This window comes from Achroia grisella, unplaced genomic scaffold (assembly GCF_030625045.1).
Source record: "Achroia grisella isolate CSIRO2021 unplaced genomic scaffold, CSIRO_AGI_Agris_v1 utg640, whole genome shotgun sequence".
NCBI classification, from domain to species: domain Eukaryota; kingdom Metazoa; phylum Arthropoda; class Insecta; order Lepidoptera; family Pyralidae; genus Achroia; species Achroia grisella.
Genome location: NW_026712977.1, coordinates 6,012,195 through 6,032,466, shown reverse-complemented (window position 1 = coordinate 6,032,466; position 20,272 = coordinate 6,012,195). Strand labels below are relative to the sequence as shown.

The window sequence follows — 20,272 nt, the reverse complement described above, 5'->3', positions numbered from 1 at the left end:
TCAATGTTATATAATTAGAAATTGACAGTTTTTGGTATAAAACAGAATTAACTTTATCTTCTTTATAAGTAGTTCCCTTATACAGTATATTTAGTTATTTCGGCTACTACTTATACGTTTACAGAATGTCATCAATGTGTGTGAAACCTTTTCTTTTCTGGTTCTTGTTATTAATGGGAATCCCTATTTATAACCAACGTCTCCGCCCTAAGACTATTTCAAAGTTAACGGCTATTGTACCTGTTATCCTCCACCAATTCCCTCGAAAGCATATACCGTTTGTGCATACGGGAAGACTATTAATAAATAACCTTTTCATCTCCAAGATATTGTAGAAAAGACAGTAAAAAAACAAAGTGCGGACAAATATACCTCTGCAATAGACGTACCTCGCCGAAATAAACCCTTCTACAAATCTCCTTACTATCATGGTAATGCTAAACTAAATCCCTTTCTAATGAGGAGAAACCTATATCCGGAAAAAGAACAATAAAGGGTCGTTATAATAATGGAATGCAATTACTATCAGTGACTATTTTAGTAAATAAATTAAAGTCGATAATAAATATTTCAAATCATTTTATTGACGATACTATGAAAATATTGGTACTAATATACTAGCTTAAACTGAAAATTCTTTTACTTGCAATAAATTGATCAAGTTACTCATATTTTCTTTAGTTTTCAAAATTACAGACATATTAGTTAAAGTTCTAGAGTTTCCTTACTTAAATACTACCACTGGTTACGAATTGGAATTTTATCTTAATCATTTCTGTCTAAGCCAATATACATACTTACTTAAATTTTACATACTCTTATTTCGTTAATGTATATAAGAATGTATATTAGAAAAACGAATATGTAAATAAATAAGTAGTATATTATGTAGTAACCAATTTAAATCCACTTTTTATGTACATGAGGGAAAGAGGGGTTAAGCAATCGACAACTTAAACCAAAAGTGGAACAAATATAACATACATTTTCAAAATCACTAATCATAGATTTATATACATAACACAAATTTGTTGATCCTACATTGAGGTATTATGTCTAAAAGTATATAAAGGAAAAGACAAATATAAACAACGAATAACAACAAACGCCACGAGTCTTAGGGAACATAATAAACAGTTACTCTTTTTGATTTAATTATTTCTTGAATTATAGTATATATGTATGTATTATATTTTATTACACAACACGGAATATTATTCAGATTACGTTTATTTTTCAGACGCGACTACACTAGCGAGCGTCTAGGAACTGAGTATAATAGCGGCACTGATGCCGCAATCCATAGAGACACTTATAGCAAATGTATCTTTTCTAGGACTTACATTAGAGCATAATACCTCAATGATTTATGCACGCTAATGCATTTCTCGTATATACGATACGTATCGCATTTCAGATCTAAATTAATTTCTAACATCACAGACATCATTGACACTCTCCTTATTGTCATTTCATTCTAAATCACAATATTTGAAGATATATATTTAAAACGGTGCTGTAGAATATATAAAATAAAATTAACAGCGTCTTATGATCCTATTTTATAATATATTTGACTTCATATGTGACATTTATAATCAGTATTTTTTTCTGTAATTTTTTAGTATATGTACGTATATTCACATACTATTATTTTTATTTCGAAAGCTACTTATATTTGTAGATATATTTTTTGAATTTTCATATTAAATTAATCAAATAACTCCAAATTGTAAAAAAAATACTTGTTTTCTCTACCAACACCATTAAAGACCTGGCTTGATGAGATCATCATCAATATTTCACATCCAAATTCAATCACAATCCAATTCGACATTATTATGGGCATTGCGCAAATGCAATAAGTCATTCATCCTAATAGTACTTAAGTAGACATATGAACTATAACAACCAAAAGTAATCACAAACAATCTTTGCTTTGGGTGTATGTATTAATTACTGCACATATATTTGTAATTAAAATCATAAATATTACAATTCAATTGACACTTCAAGCCAAGTTTTGTCTAATTGTAATGTTCTGCCACACAATGTTAATGTAAATAACACACTAATAACAGTGGTTAGAAATCAACGACGCACTACAACACGAGCCGCACGGATCAACAATTTTCGAGTCCCCTGTCAAAAATAACACCCATCTCGACAAGAATCGCGAAAGTTATACATATAACGTAGAGAATTGCTAATATGGCTCCAACAGATTTTCTTAATTTAAACTTTCCAAGGTATAAAGTAATCCATAAACATGTGACAGCCACCAGCAGGGAGCCCACGATGAAGTCAATTCCAGCCGAATTAATTAAGATGGCCGTCTGATCGGCACCTTGGGCGACGTTTGCCAAAGTTTTGATCAACCACGGCAGTCCTAATGCAAACAATATCGCTAAAGAGTTCGCGCCCAACGCATTCGATACACCGATGCCGCCTTCGCCTGAAACAATATAAATACTTATTGTTAACAAAAACTATCCATTACATTCTTACTGGACTATATAACCACATATATATAGAGCAAAGACTACTGCCATGTAGGAAAATGTAAAAATGTCATAATAGAAGAAATATAAACTAAGAAAGCCCAAAAATAAATAGGTACACCTGGTAATTAGTAGTTTATAGGTTAAAGAAAAATTATAGGTAAGATTATGGATATAAAATGTAAAATAAAAACGTGGAAAATAAGATAGAAGCCTGGAAATATAATATGGGATTGATGTGTGTATAGAAAAAAAATAACAAAGCATGCGCAGAATATTGCCATTGTTTTATCGAACATATTTATGCAAATATCTATTAAAATTCCATAACGCCTCTAAATCAATTCGCAGGTATTTATATAAATTTGAAACTTCGCAGTCAAACATCATTATAAATATTCGCCTTAGCCATTCTTAGGAATGCAATAAAATTGTGTACTAACATACTATCTATATACATCACAGATTGTTATCATCATTTATCTAAGATATAATACATAAGACATTGCATATCCAATTTATATTGGAATTTGACACATTATAATGAGGTTATATTATTATTACGCATAAAATATATATATTTATCTATTAATTGAAATATATTGGACAATGGATAAATATGATTTAAATACTGTCAGCCATTCTAATGTTATAAAAAATCAAAATTATTATGTAAAATTGTAAGTTAAATTGTAAAAAATAAATGAAAGTTATTTCAACAGTAACAATATATTCTATAAATTCAATATCATATGCATTGACATTCATCACTGCATGAAATTACTTAATTCTACGTATGCAGTAATTCAATAAATATATTAATATAAACGTATAGAGCTATAATAAATTCGCTAAAAGCTTTGGTAATGAAATTATCTGTTAATTTTGTTAATGTTAGATACTTATTGAGGACATATCAAAACGGTATTGTGGAATTTTCCGCTTTACATATATTAGCTACTGACTAACTTTATGTCATACGGGTATTGTAGCAAGCTCTACAATTCGGTAAACGACAAGTAGGATTATTGTAAGATAACGATCAACTTTGTGAAACTAGATTTAAATTTTCATATAAAAAGTCTCCACGGTCATGCGATACTAGAATCAAAGGCGATATCGAAGCCCTTATGAGAAGCACTCTAGATCGCTTCCTAGATCGTTGCATCGTAGATCGCTTATAAATATTCAATATACTTATATAAATATGAGACTATTTTTACTTAACATCCGCGCCAATCCAAAGTGTATACTATTTTAGTCATAATATATTCTAGATAAACCTTAATCTACCAGAATACTAATATATCATTATAATATAATTCATAAATATGTATATATATATATATATATACCTCGTCGAGACATGATGAATATAGAACAAGCCTCTGGTAAACATCCGCCGAATGCCAAGAATGTCATTCCCATCACTGACTCAGGAATGAAGAAGGTTTCACCTAAAATGAAATATTGCAACATACAATTACTATATCTTGTACTAGCTGACCCGCGCAATTTCGACTGCATTACAATTATTTGACTAATTTACAAAGTATCTTTTTAAATTGTAACCTACGTGTTATTCTGATGTGTAAGCTATATTATTGTAAAATTTCATCAAAATCTGTTTAGTAGTTTTTACTTGAAATAATAACAAACATTTATCTATAGTCACAAACTTTCGCGTTTATAATATTAGTAAAATTGACGTTAGCGTATGTAATAAAATATCAGACCAAAACTTAAAATCTGTTGATTAATTAATAAATGGATATGGTATATACATAATATCAATTATTATAGTCAATATACCATAAACAACAATTGGACAAATTTATATCTAGCACACATTTTAATCTTTCCGGTATTAAACTATTAGTCATTTAGTGCCTGTTATAAATATACATCATACATATTGTTTACTTAAATATAACGAGCTATCTGTTTTTTTTATATTTCTTAACTAAAAAGTATATCTGTATCACTGTATCTGTAAGGCAATCTATAAAACTGTGTGTGGTAGACTTCACTTAGAGATATTATAGGTAAGAGTCAGAGACGCAGCTAGTCTCTATCCTTTATATTCTACGAGTATATACAAAACATACCTATAACAGTCATGCTCCAAGTAACGAAATATGAATTTATTCCAATCCATACGATACACATGAAAAATGCCAGTGGATATAATTTTCTATATTTCACAGGCGAAGGGATAGTCAATCCGAGAATTAGTTTAAGCGGCCAAGTGTAGAGCCACCATATTTTTTTAATCAACGATTTTTCTTTAGGAAATCGCCATAAACTTGTCGGTGGTTTCGACTCAGTTTCTTCAACTAAAATATATAAACAAAATTAGTTGTAAAAAATGTATTGTTATTCATACAAATTGATTAAACTTATTGTATTATAAATGGAATCATTACCATTTTCAGCAGCTATAGCCTTATCGTTGGTAGATCCATTGACTGTTTTATTGGCTTCGCCTTCTTTATTATCAAATCCTTCCTCAACAGATTTGTTATTATTTTCGTTAAGAGATGTATCAATAGTATTGACAGAGGCTGAAAATATATAAAAATTAATATATAGGTAAATAACTTCTACTGTAAAATCATACTGTACTGCGTACATTAATTTTAAATAAAGAAATAAATTATTTTTGTGCATTAAGACATACGAGTAGATACTTGATACAAATATAGACAGAGAAGTGTGGTTTTGTATGAATATTTTTTTTATATAGCATGAGCTGGTGGTATCTGAGTATATTTTGTATAGCTAGAAAATTATTAATGTGAAATGAAGCCTAATATTCCAGTGAAAGCAATACTTTTACAGTTGGTTATCCTTTTCCCTAACTCCCCGAAGAAAAAATTGTGAGTTCTTTTATTAACTACAATAAATTTACATATAATAATAATATATATCTACATAAAATAAGGCGCGGCCTTTTCTAATACAGAACAAGATTATAGTTAATAAAAATGTATACTTTAATATTATAATTGAATTACTTACATGAACCTTTAGGAATACATTTTCCAAATAGTTTGTCGAAAAGAGCAAATAGTCTTAGACTGTTAAACATTATCACAAAGTAGACAATGTATAGTATGCCCAGTACCATTGCCTCGTACCAGTCAATTTGTCCATCCCACACAAATATTACCAGGACACTAACGTTGACCATATATATTATAACATCTCTAGTTACTGGCTGAGGTTCGATTGCAATTGACTGCGAGAAAATAAAAAATCGATATATTATTGTCTTAAAAAGCATTTGTTTTTAACACGTTGAATTAAAAAATCTTTATCACATAGGAACCGGCATTTTTTTATGTTAAATACGTATATTATTTTATTAAATATGTTTTTAGTGTACAATAATTTTAACTCCGAGATTTATTTCATTTAAATTGACGGATGATCATCCGGTGAGCATGCGGTCTTTAACATTTTGAACAAAATATAACTTTAATTACTATAGTTTTTTCCTTGTAATCTGACGGTAAATGATAACACTCAATTGTATAAATGAACATCATATTATTATGTGTTGATGTGTGTGGGATTACACATACCTGCATGTGTTCATACCCAGTAATTTCACTGCAATATCTGACCCGCCTACCTCAATGCAACTGTACGTAAAATTTTCAAACAGCGAAAATATTTTAAATAATTAAGTATTGTAAACTGTAAATAAATAAAATATTTTCATTTACACAACAAGTAATCAAAAATATAGTAAGTGACTTTCAATAAAATGACGAACCATTATCTATGTGTCAACAACGAATGGAAAATATTATAATGTACACCGGTAATTACACACAATGACATATTATCAGTTTATGGGAACCGTACAGACTATATCATACGTGTACTACTAGAGTATTAGATATAGTACGCGATAACGATATAAATGTAGGTTTAGTTAAGAGATAAACTATTTTATATTGAATTGTGACTAGTTTTGTCTATAAAGTATACTAATACTTTATAGACAAAACCTATTTAAACATTTATTTCAATTTAGGCATTGAATGTTGTTTTATATAATTATTTTCGACTTTATACAAAAAATAATGGCGTCCGCTTAGTTAAGTTATCTGTGTCACTTATTTCAGTAGCCAAGCAACTTGCTTATTAAAGTCATTTGAAGGATGAGATAAGTTAGGGAAATCGTGAGATTACGGATCATAACATCTTAGTTCTTCAGAAGAACAATGTACGAGTAGTATCACTAGAGACTTTAATATTTTAAAAGATAAGAAGAAAATTACCTAACACTTATCCATCAGATACTATCATCAATTAAATATTGTTTGCCATTCAATTTCTATAAAAGAAAAAAATGGTTTCTAAATAGGTCTAAAGAACAATAACTTATAACTTACATGTACTGCGGCTAGACCGCCTATGGCACCAACGCCGAGAGCATTGAAAATTGCAGATCCAATAATTGTTCCTATTCCCATGTCAGATTCAGTGAGAAATGTTGATATTACGTTAACAAAAAACTCTGGAAATGAAGTGGCCACGGACATAAATGTAGCCGCTGCCACATTCTGAAATGTACAAAAATATTATTAAATAAAAGTTTCGTTTTTTAACCTTTACCTAAAATATCTTATACAATCAAGTAATCTCTTATGGGATATGTGTAGTGGTCATTGATATTTTGTAATAACATATACTATGTGTATTATATTTAAAAGTAAATGATTAAATTGATCATATGTCCAAGACTATATGAATTCATAAAAAGAGATAAGGGTGATTCACTCGTATTTATTTTGAAGTAAATTTATTCTCTTAGTATAATTACAAAATATCGCATAACATAAGAGCGTTTTGGTAACAAAAATTCAATATAAATAAAGTAGATAGTTGTCTAAATTTCAAAACGACGAAAGTTGGTTATATTACCTACTTTATTGATGTCGTAGATACAACTGATCAACATAATTTCATTGTATAGCGTAGCGTTTTATAATAATAATATTCTATTCACTTATATATTGTTGTTTCCTACTGCGCTACGAGTATACCTCCATTTGATTAAATTCGTTGTGAGATTTATAAGGCAGGCTTGGTTTTCCCCCAGGGCTATATGAGCTTCATTGTTCTTCATATAGATACAGTGTTATATATGTAATACAGAAATCACATAGGTAGTAATATATAGTTCGAGATTAACTTAGGTATCCGTCCATATACCTACATCATCACTGGTATCGATATAAAGGAATGGCCTCAAATCAGTACACAACCTACTACATCGATTTACAATCCATTTGTTTTCTTTATCATTAAGTACCTAATCAGTGTCAACATATCTTAATTATGCAAGGTATCTACTTCAAGAACTGTAATATTTTATCTAATTATTACGCATAATAATCGAAGCGATATTAAACTCAATAACGGATACAGGTGAAACTACTTTTTTCTATTTAGAACTATTACTCCTATTACTCCTCCGAAACGGCTTGACCGATTTTTATGAAATTTTGTATTCAGTAGGTCTGAGAATCGGCTACTATCAATTATTCAATCCTACAAGTAATAAGGATTGTTCACCACTAACATATATTTTATGGATATGTTTTTTATTTTTATTATAATGTGAATATGAATTAAAAATACACACAAGCCTGAAATTTCACCCTTCTATCACCAACCCCTATTTTTTAATAGCGAGTTCAATTTATAAGGCAAAACAACGTTCGCAGGTTCAGTTAGTATTTTAGAAATGAGATGTAATTAAAAATTGTCAGTTGTAATTATTTTATTAATTTGAGGTTAACATCAAACTGGGTAGCATGATATTATCGAAACTTTAACATAGAGAATTTTCTACCCGAATTCCTTAATGACAATGCTTACCATGCTCTTAAGTTCATGAACGTATTATAGTCATAACCTCACGTATTATTAGTTCTCATAAGAGTTAAGGTGCTTTGCCTTCATAATTATTTAAGTACAGGAAACAAAAATAACTAACCTGCGGTATTTTTAAATCTTCACATATAAACTCTACGCTCGGAATGAAGTAGTCATTGCACACAATTGCTAATAATGTAAACGTATAAATTCCAAATAATGCATATAACAAAAACGCCCCCTTCCGTAGTTGGTCCTCTGAAAATATTAGCGTTTTTATACAGAGTTACTATAAACACATATTCACTAAAAAATAAAATAGAAATAAACTTATAAACATGTATTATTCTTGATCATCACTATGCACTAAATTATAAAATTAATTTCAAGTTGATATTGTTATGTTATGATAGCATATTATATAAAACTCAATAAGTTTTATATAATATGCTATCATAACAATAATGCGTAGTTTTGGCTCAGCACTGTATATCAACATATTACTATTACGCCTTTCATTTATCGTACAATACGAACACTTGTGGTAACATGGATTACAAATAACATTCTGTAGCCAAACTAATGTGGAAAAGTGATCTGTCTGCATTGTGCGTGTTTATACATTGTAATGGTAAATGCTCTTATGCTGATAATGCACCTAATAATCGTTCAACCACACAACGGTATCATAATTACCATACTTTCCCAAATGATCAAGAAAATTATATGTAAATATTATTCAAAAAATTAACTTCAACTTGTTGTCATAATGCGACTAGGGTAAGTTCGATAAATCTAGACGACCTAGACAAAGACCTATCACAATCAGATAGATCAGGTCGATAAATAGCTGGCCCATGAATGAGTCAAAGGTCTCCAGAATTGACACATAACAAGTCATTACGAAAGTAAAAAAAATTGTGCGCGAATAGATTAATTATTTTTAAGTATACAACGTAACAAGTGTGATTCGGCTTTATAAATTATCTAATTCTAATATTAATTAAAAACCAATTAAAATTTTTGTAATAATTAATTTCTCGACTTCCTCAAGATAAATTAAATTACAACGATTTAATCTAACATAATACTTTATGTAGATATTTGCATCCAACAGAAGAAATAAAAATATTCTATTTCTTTTCACTCTTGTTACGTATGGATTCTTAAACAATGCACAAGTAATAAATTAATTGGAGTTTCTCATTATTATGACGACGACATAGAACAGGTTCGTATAACGGCGGTCGAGATATGTGTTCGTATCGGCCAATAAATATAAACTTATTATCAAAGAACTAAAAAAATAGGCAGCATAAGAATTGTTTTGTGCCATGTTTCAATTTGTAAAGATAATTTTACAGTAAAATTACAGGGTATGATTGTAATCACTTCGAAGAGCAGCCTAATTTATAAAATCAGACCCATGTTCTTTCGAGAATATGAGCCCACTTGTTAGTGTAAACAATAGTAAAATGAGATAATAGCAGTGCAGTATAAGCAATCGAGCCATGAAACTATAACAATCTGAATAATAACGCACGAAATGTATTATTTAAAGTATTACCAGTAAATCTTACCATCAAATATGCCTTCAGGAAAATTATTACTAGAAGGGTCTTCGAAACAAGAAATATCATTTACAACTCCATCTAATACCGCAGTCCTTGTTCGTAACCATGGCTTCAGATGCCAACTCTCCTGCTCTAAAGTCAACTTGTTCATTAATTCATATGATATATATACGGATTCACCATTTCTATTGATCATCAATAAATTGTTAAAATCTTCGGTTGCGTCTGTAACAAAACATTTGTTAATGGAATGAAATGATCGCTAAACACGTGTAGTCTGTGCGTTGTACTGCAGAAACTTTGTTTCTGAATGTAGCTCAGTTTTAGATAGTCTGATAACTAACGATGGACCAATCATTATATTCCCTTAATAATCCAGATTCAGATACAGATTAGCAATCACATATATGATAAGAGTGTCCAAAATGACGCCTCTACTAAATCTAATGAGAAAGTGCCTACACATGTTTTGTTGTCAATGCGCCACTGTCATGGGCCAATTATGTAGATATAGATATTGCGCTTCAATATTCACTTCGCGTAATTAACTTTAGTCATTTGTACTGTCAATATATTTTTAATGCTGAATGATTTTTTATTTTCAAAATGTATTTTCGAGAATTATTAAAAACTTACTAAGTATTTCCGCTGCATCACTGAAAGTGACCCAAACTAGAATCAAACTCAAGTAGGCGATAACACTTTGTCCTTGCAAAAGCATTTTCTCTGTCTTCAGTTGTACTCGAAATATTTTTATTCCACAAATCTAAAATGAAAACATGATTTTATAATACACACATTGTAAAGACGTGCTCTTTCGGTTCTTTAGGGTGATATTAAAGATCAAACCGTGGAGAATGAAGTCCTAAATGAAATCATAGAATTACTCGGCCGCAGAGCACTTAAGGGCTCAATAATATGACTTTGAAGTGATAGCATTAGAAGAAGCATTAGATAGAAGTGATATCGTTCTGGTGTCTCTTCAGCATGATTGCTGAATAGACACCAGAACGCGCGTATGGGCAAAAACCCGTTTCGATCCTATGATCCCGTAAATACATCACGACATACTCAAGTAGTAACTGAGTAGTGTAGTTCGTAGATACCATCTACACTGCAGAATTGGGGAAGTCAATACGACGTTGATAGTTGCTGTATTACAAACACCATATTTTAGTTTCATAATTCCATCAGTACTCAAGTATTCAGGGTTATGTGTTTGAAAAGTAGGACCTGGCCCTACTCTGATTATATATAAATAAATACTATTAACCACATAGTGGTAAAATCATTTACATCAAAAGAGAGTATATAAGTATATGTCCCAATCTAAAAGAGAGGATATTTATTAATCACTTAGCACACCAGTAACAACCAGATAATACAAATTAATTATTGTACAGAAATCACTAAGTCCATATAGCTATACATATTCACATGGAGAGGAGCTACTAAGTTAAAATCTTACTAAGATTTTCATTATGTATTACTATATATAAGCCGATATATATAGCGAGGCGATGTAGTAGGCATTTCAATCAGCTAAATGACATAATGAAATAAACAGTAATATTTTGACGATGTTCTATTGATAGAATACTAGGCCTATACAGATGCACGACTCAGTGTAAAATAACTTTTAATAAATTTTGCACAAGCTCCTAGATTCGTATTCTCATCCATAAAAACTAGATATCTAAATCGTACTGAATTCATTTAATTTGAAATATAATAAAAGTTGATGATGATGGCACGTTCATTTATTATTTATGTATATGTATAATCCTAATATATGTTTTGTATGTTTTTATGTAATGAAACCTACCTTAAATTATTTAATTCCGCATCTATAATCAGTGTCTTTGTTATCATAATAATGCTTTATCCTAGTATTATACTAGTATTATAATAATATCTAAATAGCATGTAAGTTGAACAATAGAAATATAATTACGCGAATGCGCATAATATCTGAAATGAAATTTTAATAGGTGACTGAAATATAACCATGATATTAAACTAATTAGGATACGCTTCACATCACCACGTGTTACTTGTCAGCTTCATTGTATTTACATGTCCAACTAACTAGCTAAATCCGTCTAAATTAGCTGAAAAATATAGTAAAACCCTGTAACTATTTACGATAATTAATAAACTATTCATTATATTTGTCTTGATTCGGTATCTTAAAAATGACTCAATCAATACTCGTATTCATATAAATTTTCATTGACAGAATATTGTTAATAGTGTATTGTTGTGTGTATTCATATCAGAACAATGAAATCAGAAAAACCTCACCAATATTTCACGGTTCGAGTTTTCCCACTTTTTACGTTTTCGGGCTTACGTAGATTGTACGGTCTATTTTTAATTCATGCAAAAAGTATAAGCTCTTCCTATTGGTCCAAATCGGTCCTCAGTTTCCCGCCAATTTTAATTCTATATATACATATTTCTTTTTTATTTTCTATGGCCAAGGAAATTTAATGTGGTATTAATTAACTACCATGTATAACTTAATTAATTTTACATTCATATTTCATAAAATAATGTATTTTTTAATACGCTTTGCATCTTATTTCATCCGTTTTTATATATAAACAAAACGTAGTTATAAACGCAAATAGTATTCAAGTAGTATTCCAAAACCACTGTACTTTTTGCAATTTTTCAAATTTCGAACTGACCGAGCCTTAGCCAATAGACAGCGCGCTGATTTAAAAACGTAAAACGGCAGGAAAGCTACGTTTGTCACAGTTTCATGATTGAGTTTATTTAACACTAGCAACCCGCCCCAATTTTGCAAGGGTCCAATATTAAAAATAAGATATTTCCTAAAGTGTTCGTTTTAATCATACAGTGTAAATTCAATAGTTATGTTAAAAATCGTATTTATTTGGATAAAAATTTATATAATGTTTCTAGATTCAACTACGGAAATAAAACGTTATCTATACATATAAATAAAATTGTAGTGCCTGTTTGTAATATTGAAATGACCGTTTTTTACTACATGTATATGAATATAAATACCAAAATAACATTTATTACAATTTTTGTCTGTCTGTCTGTTTGTTCCGGGTAATCTCTGAAATGGTTGGACTGACTTTGGCGGGACTTTTTTTGGCAGGTAGCTGATGTAATAAGGAGTAACTTAGGCTACTTTTATCTTAGAAAAATAAACTTGAATTCCACGCGAACGAAGTCTTGGGAACAGCTAGTCTGAAATAAATTAAAAAATTGCCACATTTTTAGATTAAAGATAAAAAACGTCATACGATATGCGTGTGTATTTAACACACTTAACTTTACTAAGCCCTCGCCTTCGACTTGGGTTGAAATTTCGTATGTTATGTAGTGTTTTAAATAATATATGGTGATATAGTATATCTTTTCACTTGAATTACATCAATTGAAAATTTTTCTTTATGAATAGAATAGAATAGAATAGAAAATCATTTATTCAAATAAACTTACATTGAAGCACTTTTGAATAGTCATAACATTTTTTTTTTAATCTACCGCTCATTCGGAATGCTGTCTCATCACAAGAAGAACAAGCAAGAAACTTGTGTGTTGCTCTTTTAAATAATTTATTCTTACTTACAATTTAAGTTTAAGTGTGTGAATACAAACCACCGATTAGCACTAATTCAATTAAATACTCAAAAAGAAAAAAATATTGAATACATAACCAACTGGTTAAACAATTAATAAGAGGAAATCAGTCATAGTGATTAGAGCAGACCAGTCCCTATGGTATTGTTTATTTTGATTTACTTTTCTAAAATCGTAGAAATAATAATAAGGCCTAATATTATTTTATTCGTGATCATAAATAAGATAATATTACATAATAGGGTTATTTTTGTTATTATTATTATTATTAAATAATAATAATAATAATAACAAAAATAACCCTGGACAATTCACACAACGCCATTTAATTCCAGCAGAGATAAATATTTAAATACACAGTAATATACAAACAATCATACTCATGAATTCCCTATCTGATCCCAGAAACCATTGTGATTCATGACTTCTGAACTTATCACTATAGCTAACTGACCAGACATCACATCCATCTCCTCTACTGGTGCCCCGCTAAGTTTTATGTTAACACAATTGGGTGCACCATTTCATTCTTATTCATTGATAAAACAAACCTCGAAAATCAGAAGCATTGATGTTATTACTAATTATACGAAACTATTAAAAGCGTGGCTAATTTACACTTAGTTTAGTTCAGATAGCATCCACATAGATAGGTATATCAATGACGTAGATTTCGAAAGTCATCTATAATTAAACTAATAGCTTCGGCGACCACAGATTTCTAATCTATATAAAGTTTTAATTCACAACAACGAAACATGTCGATTTGATTTTAAAGTATCATAGGCGAACTCTACTTCACTCATTTGCTCTTAGTAATTCAAACAGAGGCAAAGAGTTCAATGTCATTGTATGTAAGTACGATATTAAAGTAAAATCGTATATAGGAAATACATTACTGATATTACACTTTTTCATTATTATAACATGTTATTAATACAATGTATTGTAATGTATTAGTTACAACATTGTACTAAAAAAATAAATTACAATTTAACAAGTAGTTTATTTATCTATAGATGACTATCTAGATAAGTACATATACATTATTAAAGATTTTAGTTTTAGTTGGTGTATTTTAATAATGTAAACCTCAAGAAAACAGTAACAACCCTAGTGAAGCCATTACTGAAGTAGAAGTAGTCACTATCGATTATAAAAATAAATCTGATGTAGATGCCATGCTACATATAAACAAAATACCGTTGAATAATACATGGTGGCAATTGAACATAACTTTTGTAACAAGTAAATAACTGTTGGTTTATACTACAATTTAAATAATAAGTGCAAAAGTAATTGTTTATTATTTAACCATTATCACATGAAACGTGAAAAATAGGAGTATTATACGATATTATGTATATCTTCAAACTTATCTTTTTTCTACATAGGTTAGCTAGTTTGTCAAAATCGATTGGTAATTGAGTTAATATTCGACTCTACTGTTTATTTACTTACGAGACTGCACATATTTCAGATTCTGTCACGACGAGCCATGCCGCCAAAGCTGTTTCATTTATTGCAAAATCCGACACTGAATCGTGATCTGATCGTGAACCATTCCATCACACGGATCACACACGCACGCATACGACGCCATCCTCGCCGGCGAAGACGAAGACACCTCACCATACAGCGCAATCTACCGGACGCCTGCACATTCAACTACAACGCCCACGGTCGCTCCTCTAACAGACCAATTTAAACTGCCGAGCCGAGGTTCGAACCTCTAGCAAAATCCTCAGAATAAAATCGTATTCGTCAGGCACAAGTTTGCCTTCAGCCGGCCTATAAGTTCGCGGGTTTGGAGTGCCATCTGCACTCGCCCCTTATCGTTCTGTGAACCCATAAAGCCCATCCGCGGCCAACAGCATTAGAATAAAATAATTAAAATGCCAATAGCATTAGTTCGAAAAAAAGGGTCGTCGTAGTTGAAGCTAATAATCTGAATAGGTACAAGTTAAAGAGTTACATTGCATGTGTAATGAAACCTCCCCAATTGTACGTACCTGCCATAATCATCTCTAATCTCACCAATCCACAGGCTTCATCGGAAATAATGTAATGGTAAGGTTTTCATTTATTTATTTATTGACATCAATTCTTTTATTATGTTACATAGGTCAGTATATATATATTTTATTTTATTTTATATTAGTAGTTATTTCATTTCAATTTAGCCATAATCTAAATTTAATAGAATTATTAGCAGATTACATTTGTAGTAAGCAGTCGTTCATCATATTTGCTGCAGAGCTAAGATTAATCAGCAAAAATAATCTAATCTATCTTATTAGTGGAGATTTTAATATTCCTGATTATATTATTTTTTCAGGTACATTGGACTGTATAAATAATTTCTCTTTATATGATATCTAATTGATTCTAGAGTCCAATATTACTTATTATTCTTACGTTCAATATGCAAATTGACAAATTAATATAAGCACTGCAAAAATTCTGCATAGGATTATCTAATTCACTAAATTCATATGTGAATATCTTATATTAGTGTTTCCAATAAGTAAATATGTAATTAAAATTAATCTAAATAAGGGAATATACTCTTAATTGAGACGACTATATAATTTTTTTAATGAAGTCAATACCTAATATGTGAATGAAAGGACGATAAACGATAAATAAAGAAATTTCTAAAGGAACATTTCTAGAAATTATAAAAAAGAAGTAAAAGCGCTCTTCTACGTCGAATATAACAACTGACAAAATATGTTCGATAATGCAATTATAAAATGAAAAAAATAGCATGTAGTTGACAAGAATGAATATAAGGAAACACCAATGTAGAGTGTTATCGACTTTTCTTCACCGAGTGTGGTCATTGGTGTATCGTTACACGATATTGATGAAAAGTCCGGTTGTTATCGTTTATCTCTAATAATTTTTATATAATCAAATAAATTAAATCATAATTTAAATGCTAAAATTTAACATTATAATCATTACTAATCCTTGTTAATACCGATTAAATCTATGTTTTGAAAATGAGGATGTTTAAAGAAAACGGATATTATAGTAGGATATAGGGTAGGTCCGTTGATCGTCTGGTGGAAGTAAATCTATATACATAGGTTAATTTTACAATCATTATTATACATAGATCAAAGTATTGCGAAGGAAATCACGACGAGCTCATATTATAACTAATATTCTTTTGAAAATAAGATTTTTTATAATGTTAATATGATCATTATAAAATTTAATACGCATAAATAAAATCTTTATTGCCTGTGTCTATAAGTTCTCCTAGAATACAAAGGATACAGGATGTACTGTATTGTACTGTAAGATAAACATTAAGCATGAAGTGCATAAATGAGAATCTTATTTAGTCTGTAGAATAATAAATAATGGATAATAAAAGATAATCTCCTTGCTTGACTTATCTAGGTACCCTACTTCAGTCTGAGGGCATAGATAAAGGTCCAAACCTTGGCTAAAGCCATCATTTTGTTCGATCCCCATTTAATGAGAATTAATGAGAAATAAATGCAATTTAATTATTTATTGATAAAACGACCTATCAGATATAAAATTGCTAATATATGTATCATATTTATTAAAATGACTTTCGGTATTTTGTTATGTCAATAATTTATTTAACCTTTAATTATTACAAATTTACTTGTGTTTGAGTTATGACATTAAAAATAATAATAAGACTACGCGACACACTAGTAAGGGCATTTATGCATATGTAGCGCTAGGGAAAAAACGTAAATATTATTGAATATATCTTAGGTCTACTAATCACTACATTAATAAATATTTATTACGGTTATTATCCGAAAAATATATCTTTCTTCATTGTGAGTAAATACCGTCATGCCGTATGCTTTGATTATATGTACTCAGTACTCGAAACTTGATAGATGAACACCGACAACTGATAAAAAAACGATTACAGTTCCATTGTATTTTTCAAGTATATATATTACTTATCATCATAAAGAGCAATTGATTATATTTACTCTTGTTGTTAAGGAACATATGGAAATGGGACAGATTGTACAACTTTTGTAATGTTTTATATTGACAAATAACTCTATTACCAATAGATAACTGAAATAAACTCTTCATTATCCCTAATGTCATTATGCAATAAGTAGTTCAATTTTTTTTTTAAATATAACGCGTAAGTCTAGTCTTGCTATGCGGTATCGAGTTTAATATTAAACATTTGCATTTAAGGTGAAAGTCAGAATTAAGTACTACAACAAGTAATTAGAAAGTATAATTGTAGTTATGGTTTGGGATTTTACAACTTACTTTATTACTATTTACTAGTCAATCGCCCCAGCTTTGCAGGTGTGTACATGTATTATATATATAAACCTTCCTCTTGAATTACTCTATCTATTAAAAAAACCGCTTCGAAATCCGTTGCGCAGTTTTAAAGATTTAAGCATACATAGGGACCGACAGCGACAGTGACTTTGTTTTATACTACTACTATATGTAATGATTAGAGTACTAAGATACAAACTGGATCATAGTTTCTACCTCGATGAATTCGATCGAATAGAACTAGTAGATATATTCCTATAAAGTGAAAGAAGAAAAGTTATGTCATATTATGTGTGGAAATTTTTCAACCCACCAAAATAGGAGGGTGGGAGCGGGGAATACTAACCAACTCCAACAACATCTCGGTATACCTCGAGGCCTACTGCCGGAGTCATGGGTCCGGCCCATGACTCCGGCAGTTGGCCTCGAGGTTTCTTGAGGTTAAATGGCCTACACTCGATACTAACTTCATAAGCAAGGCTACTGTACACTACACTAATTGTAAGTATAATTTTGCTACGTACGAGGTGATCTCCGAAGCAATCCCCTGCTCCAATTTTATACCAGATTTCTGTCCTGCTACAACCTACTACTACAACAACTCCAACGCATGACCTACCAAGTTAACATTAAATAAAATGGTGATTCATACAGATAACTCACTTTTATCGAAATGTCACATACAAATCAAAAAGAAGGGTGCCCTTTAACCTGTATGTATGTATAAATACATATGTGCAAATATATTGAATATAATATATGCAAAATATGAACGTAGTTTTGAAGCCTACTTCTAAACTAATATGGTATCATGGTAGAGGCAGGTAAAAGGTGATATTAAATTAGAATAAATATAAAAAAGTGCTGTCTTTAATTATGCCGTGTTAAATCAAATTAAAGAATATTACGACATATCTAATATATACTTAGCTGTATACTTAATAATAAATGAAAACAATTAAATACAATTAAGGTAAATATATTTTTAAGAAGCATATAATTATCATTACTTACTCCGAAATAAATTAAATAAAAGTATCAAAATTCAAAAAAATATTTACATTTGCATTCATTTGCTTAATAACTGAAAACTATTGTTAAAATCTTAATACTTTTTTTTAATATGAGTATTTACCATTACTTAACTATGTATACAATCTTTAAAATATATTATATATAAATTTATATTACTGACTATAAATATTGATTTATTAGACCACTAATAAATTCCAATAAGAACATTTTCGTATTTTTATATATATTATTAATTATTTTCCTATATATATATATATTAATAATTTGTGTACTTATTTTTAGATAATAACTTAATTTAAAAGTTTTTTTATAGGATATTACAAAACATTAACTGTATGTTACTTTGTGATAGTGGACTGAGGCGTTCAAGCCTAGAAGTAAATAAGTATATTTTCTAATTTATAATATTTCATTGATGATGAGATGCAATAAAAAATACTAAAGCCCGCGTTACGCACAGCAAATGTTATTATTAGCACGTAAATACATTTTACAAGAACCATATAATTATCATTACCTTCTAAGAAATATACGAAATAAATTTGCATTTAGCATGATAAAAATCTCGAATTCTACACACCAAAAACGCAATAGCATTTCTAAAGCGACATACCTACTCTTTTTATAATAAAAATCCTGTGATCACCTTTATGAATACCAGCCGTAGTTGCGTTTAGTCTTCTAGATTAGTCTAGATGAATGGAATAACTACACTCTCACACACACTAGCTTAATCGTAAGACTCGGAAATACGAAACGAACTACGAAAATACCCGGACCAACTTTGTAAAAATGGCACTATAATTAAAGAAATATTTTTGTTCGTTTTTATATTAACAAAACAAAGCTAAAAGCAGTAGCATACTCACATTATATTTAAATAATTACTCCAAGAAATAAATGATAACGAGCACAATATAAATTTTATGAAATTAATATAATAACATTAATATATTAATTAACATTTCAATTCAACCATTACCACTCTACAATCAGATCTCGTATACAATACTGAAAGCTAGATATCATTTGCAGTGGTTTTAAAGGAGATAATCTTAATTGATAAGGCATAGTGATTAGTAGATTTAATTTATATATTTCTACGTATATGTAAAGTAGCAATCTATTTTTTTATTCGGCATCACGTTGGTATTGTAGTAAAAAATATATAAATTTACTTTTGTTTTTAATGACAATAATATAAAAATCGTTAAGAAATACTTACTTGTAAAAATAATTTCACTAATCTTTTTAATTATCCTCACGAATTATTTTAATGATAAACATTATGTCTTGAATTTGGTCGATATAATATAAATATATAGTAAACCT

General features: G+C 29.6%; 1 protein-coding gene across 1 annotated transcript; it reads right to left on the bottom strand.

Annotated features, from left to right (window-relative positions):
• Window positions 1–820: 820 nt before the first annotated feature.
• Window positions 821–19,867, bottom strand: LOC131849233 (sodium/potassium/calcium exchanger 4-like). The gene is made up of 10 exons (XM_059199260.1): window positions 19,810–19,867; window positions 10,607–10,736; window positions 9,977–10,195; window positions 8,518–8,654; window positions 6,908–7,078; window positions 5,523–5,742; window positions 4,928–5,065; window positions 4,610–4,837; window positions 3,857–3,958; window positions 821–2,455 (listed from the first exon to the last, which is right to left on the bottom strand). The coding sequence occupies exons 2-10, from the start codon at window positions 10,689–10,691 to the stop codon at window positions 2,124–2,126; spliced, it is 1,632 nt and encodes a 543-aa protein (XP_059055243.1). The 5' UTR covers window positions 10,692–10,736; window positions 19,810–19,867; the 3' UTR covers window positions 821–2,123.
• Between the last annotated feature and the right edge of the window lie 405 nt (window positions 19,868–20,272).

Coding starts and splice junctions, on each gene's coding strand:
- LOC131849233 (XM_059199260.1), bottom strand. CDS start 10,691: ATGCTTTTGCAAGGACAAAGTGTTATCGCCTACTTGAGTTTGATTCTA. Junction 10,196..10,606: donor TGATGCAGCGGAAATACTTA/GTAAGTTTTTAA, acceptor GTTTTGTTACAG/ACGCAACCGAAGATTTTAAC. Junction 5,066..5,522: donor ATGTATTCCTAAAGGTTCAT/GTAAGTAATTCA, acceptor ATATATTTTCAG/CCTCTGTCAATACTATTGAT.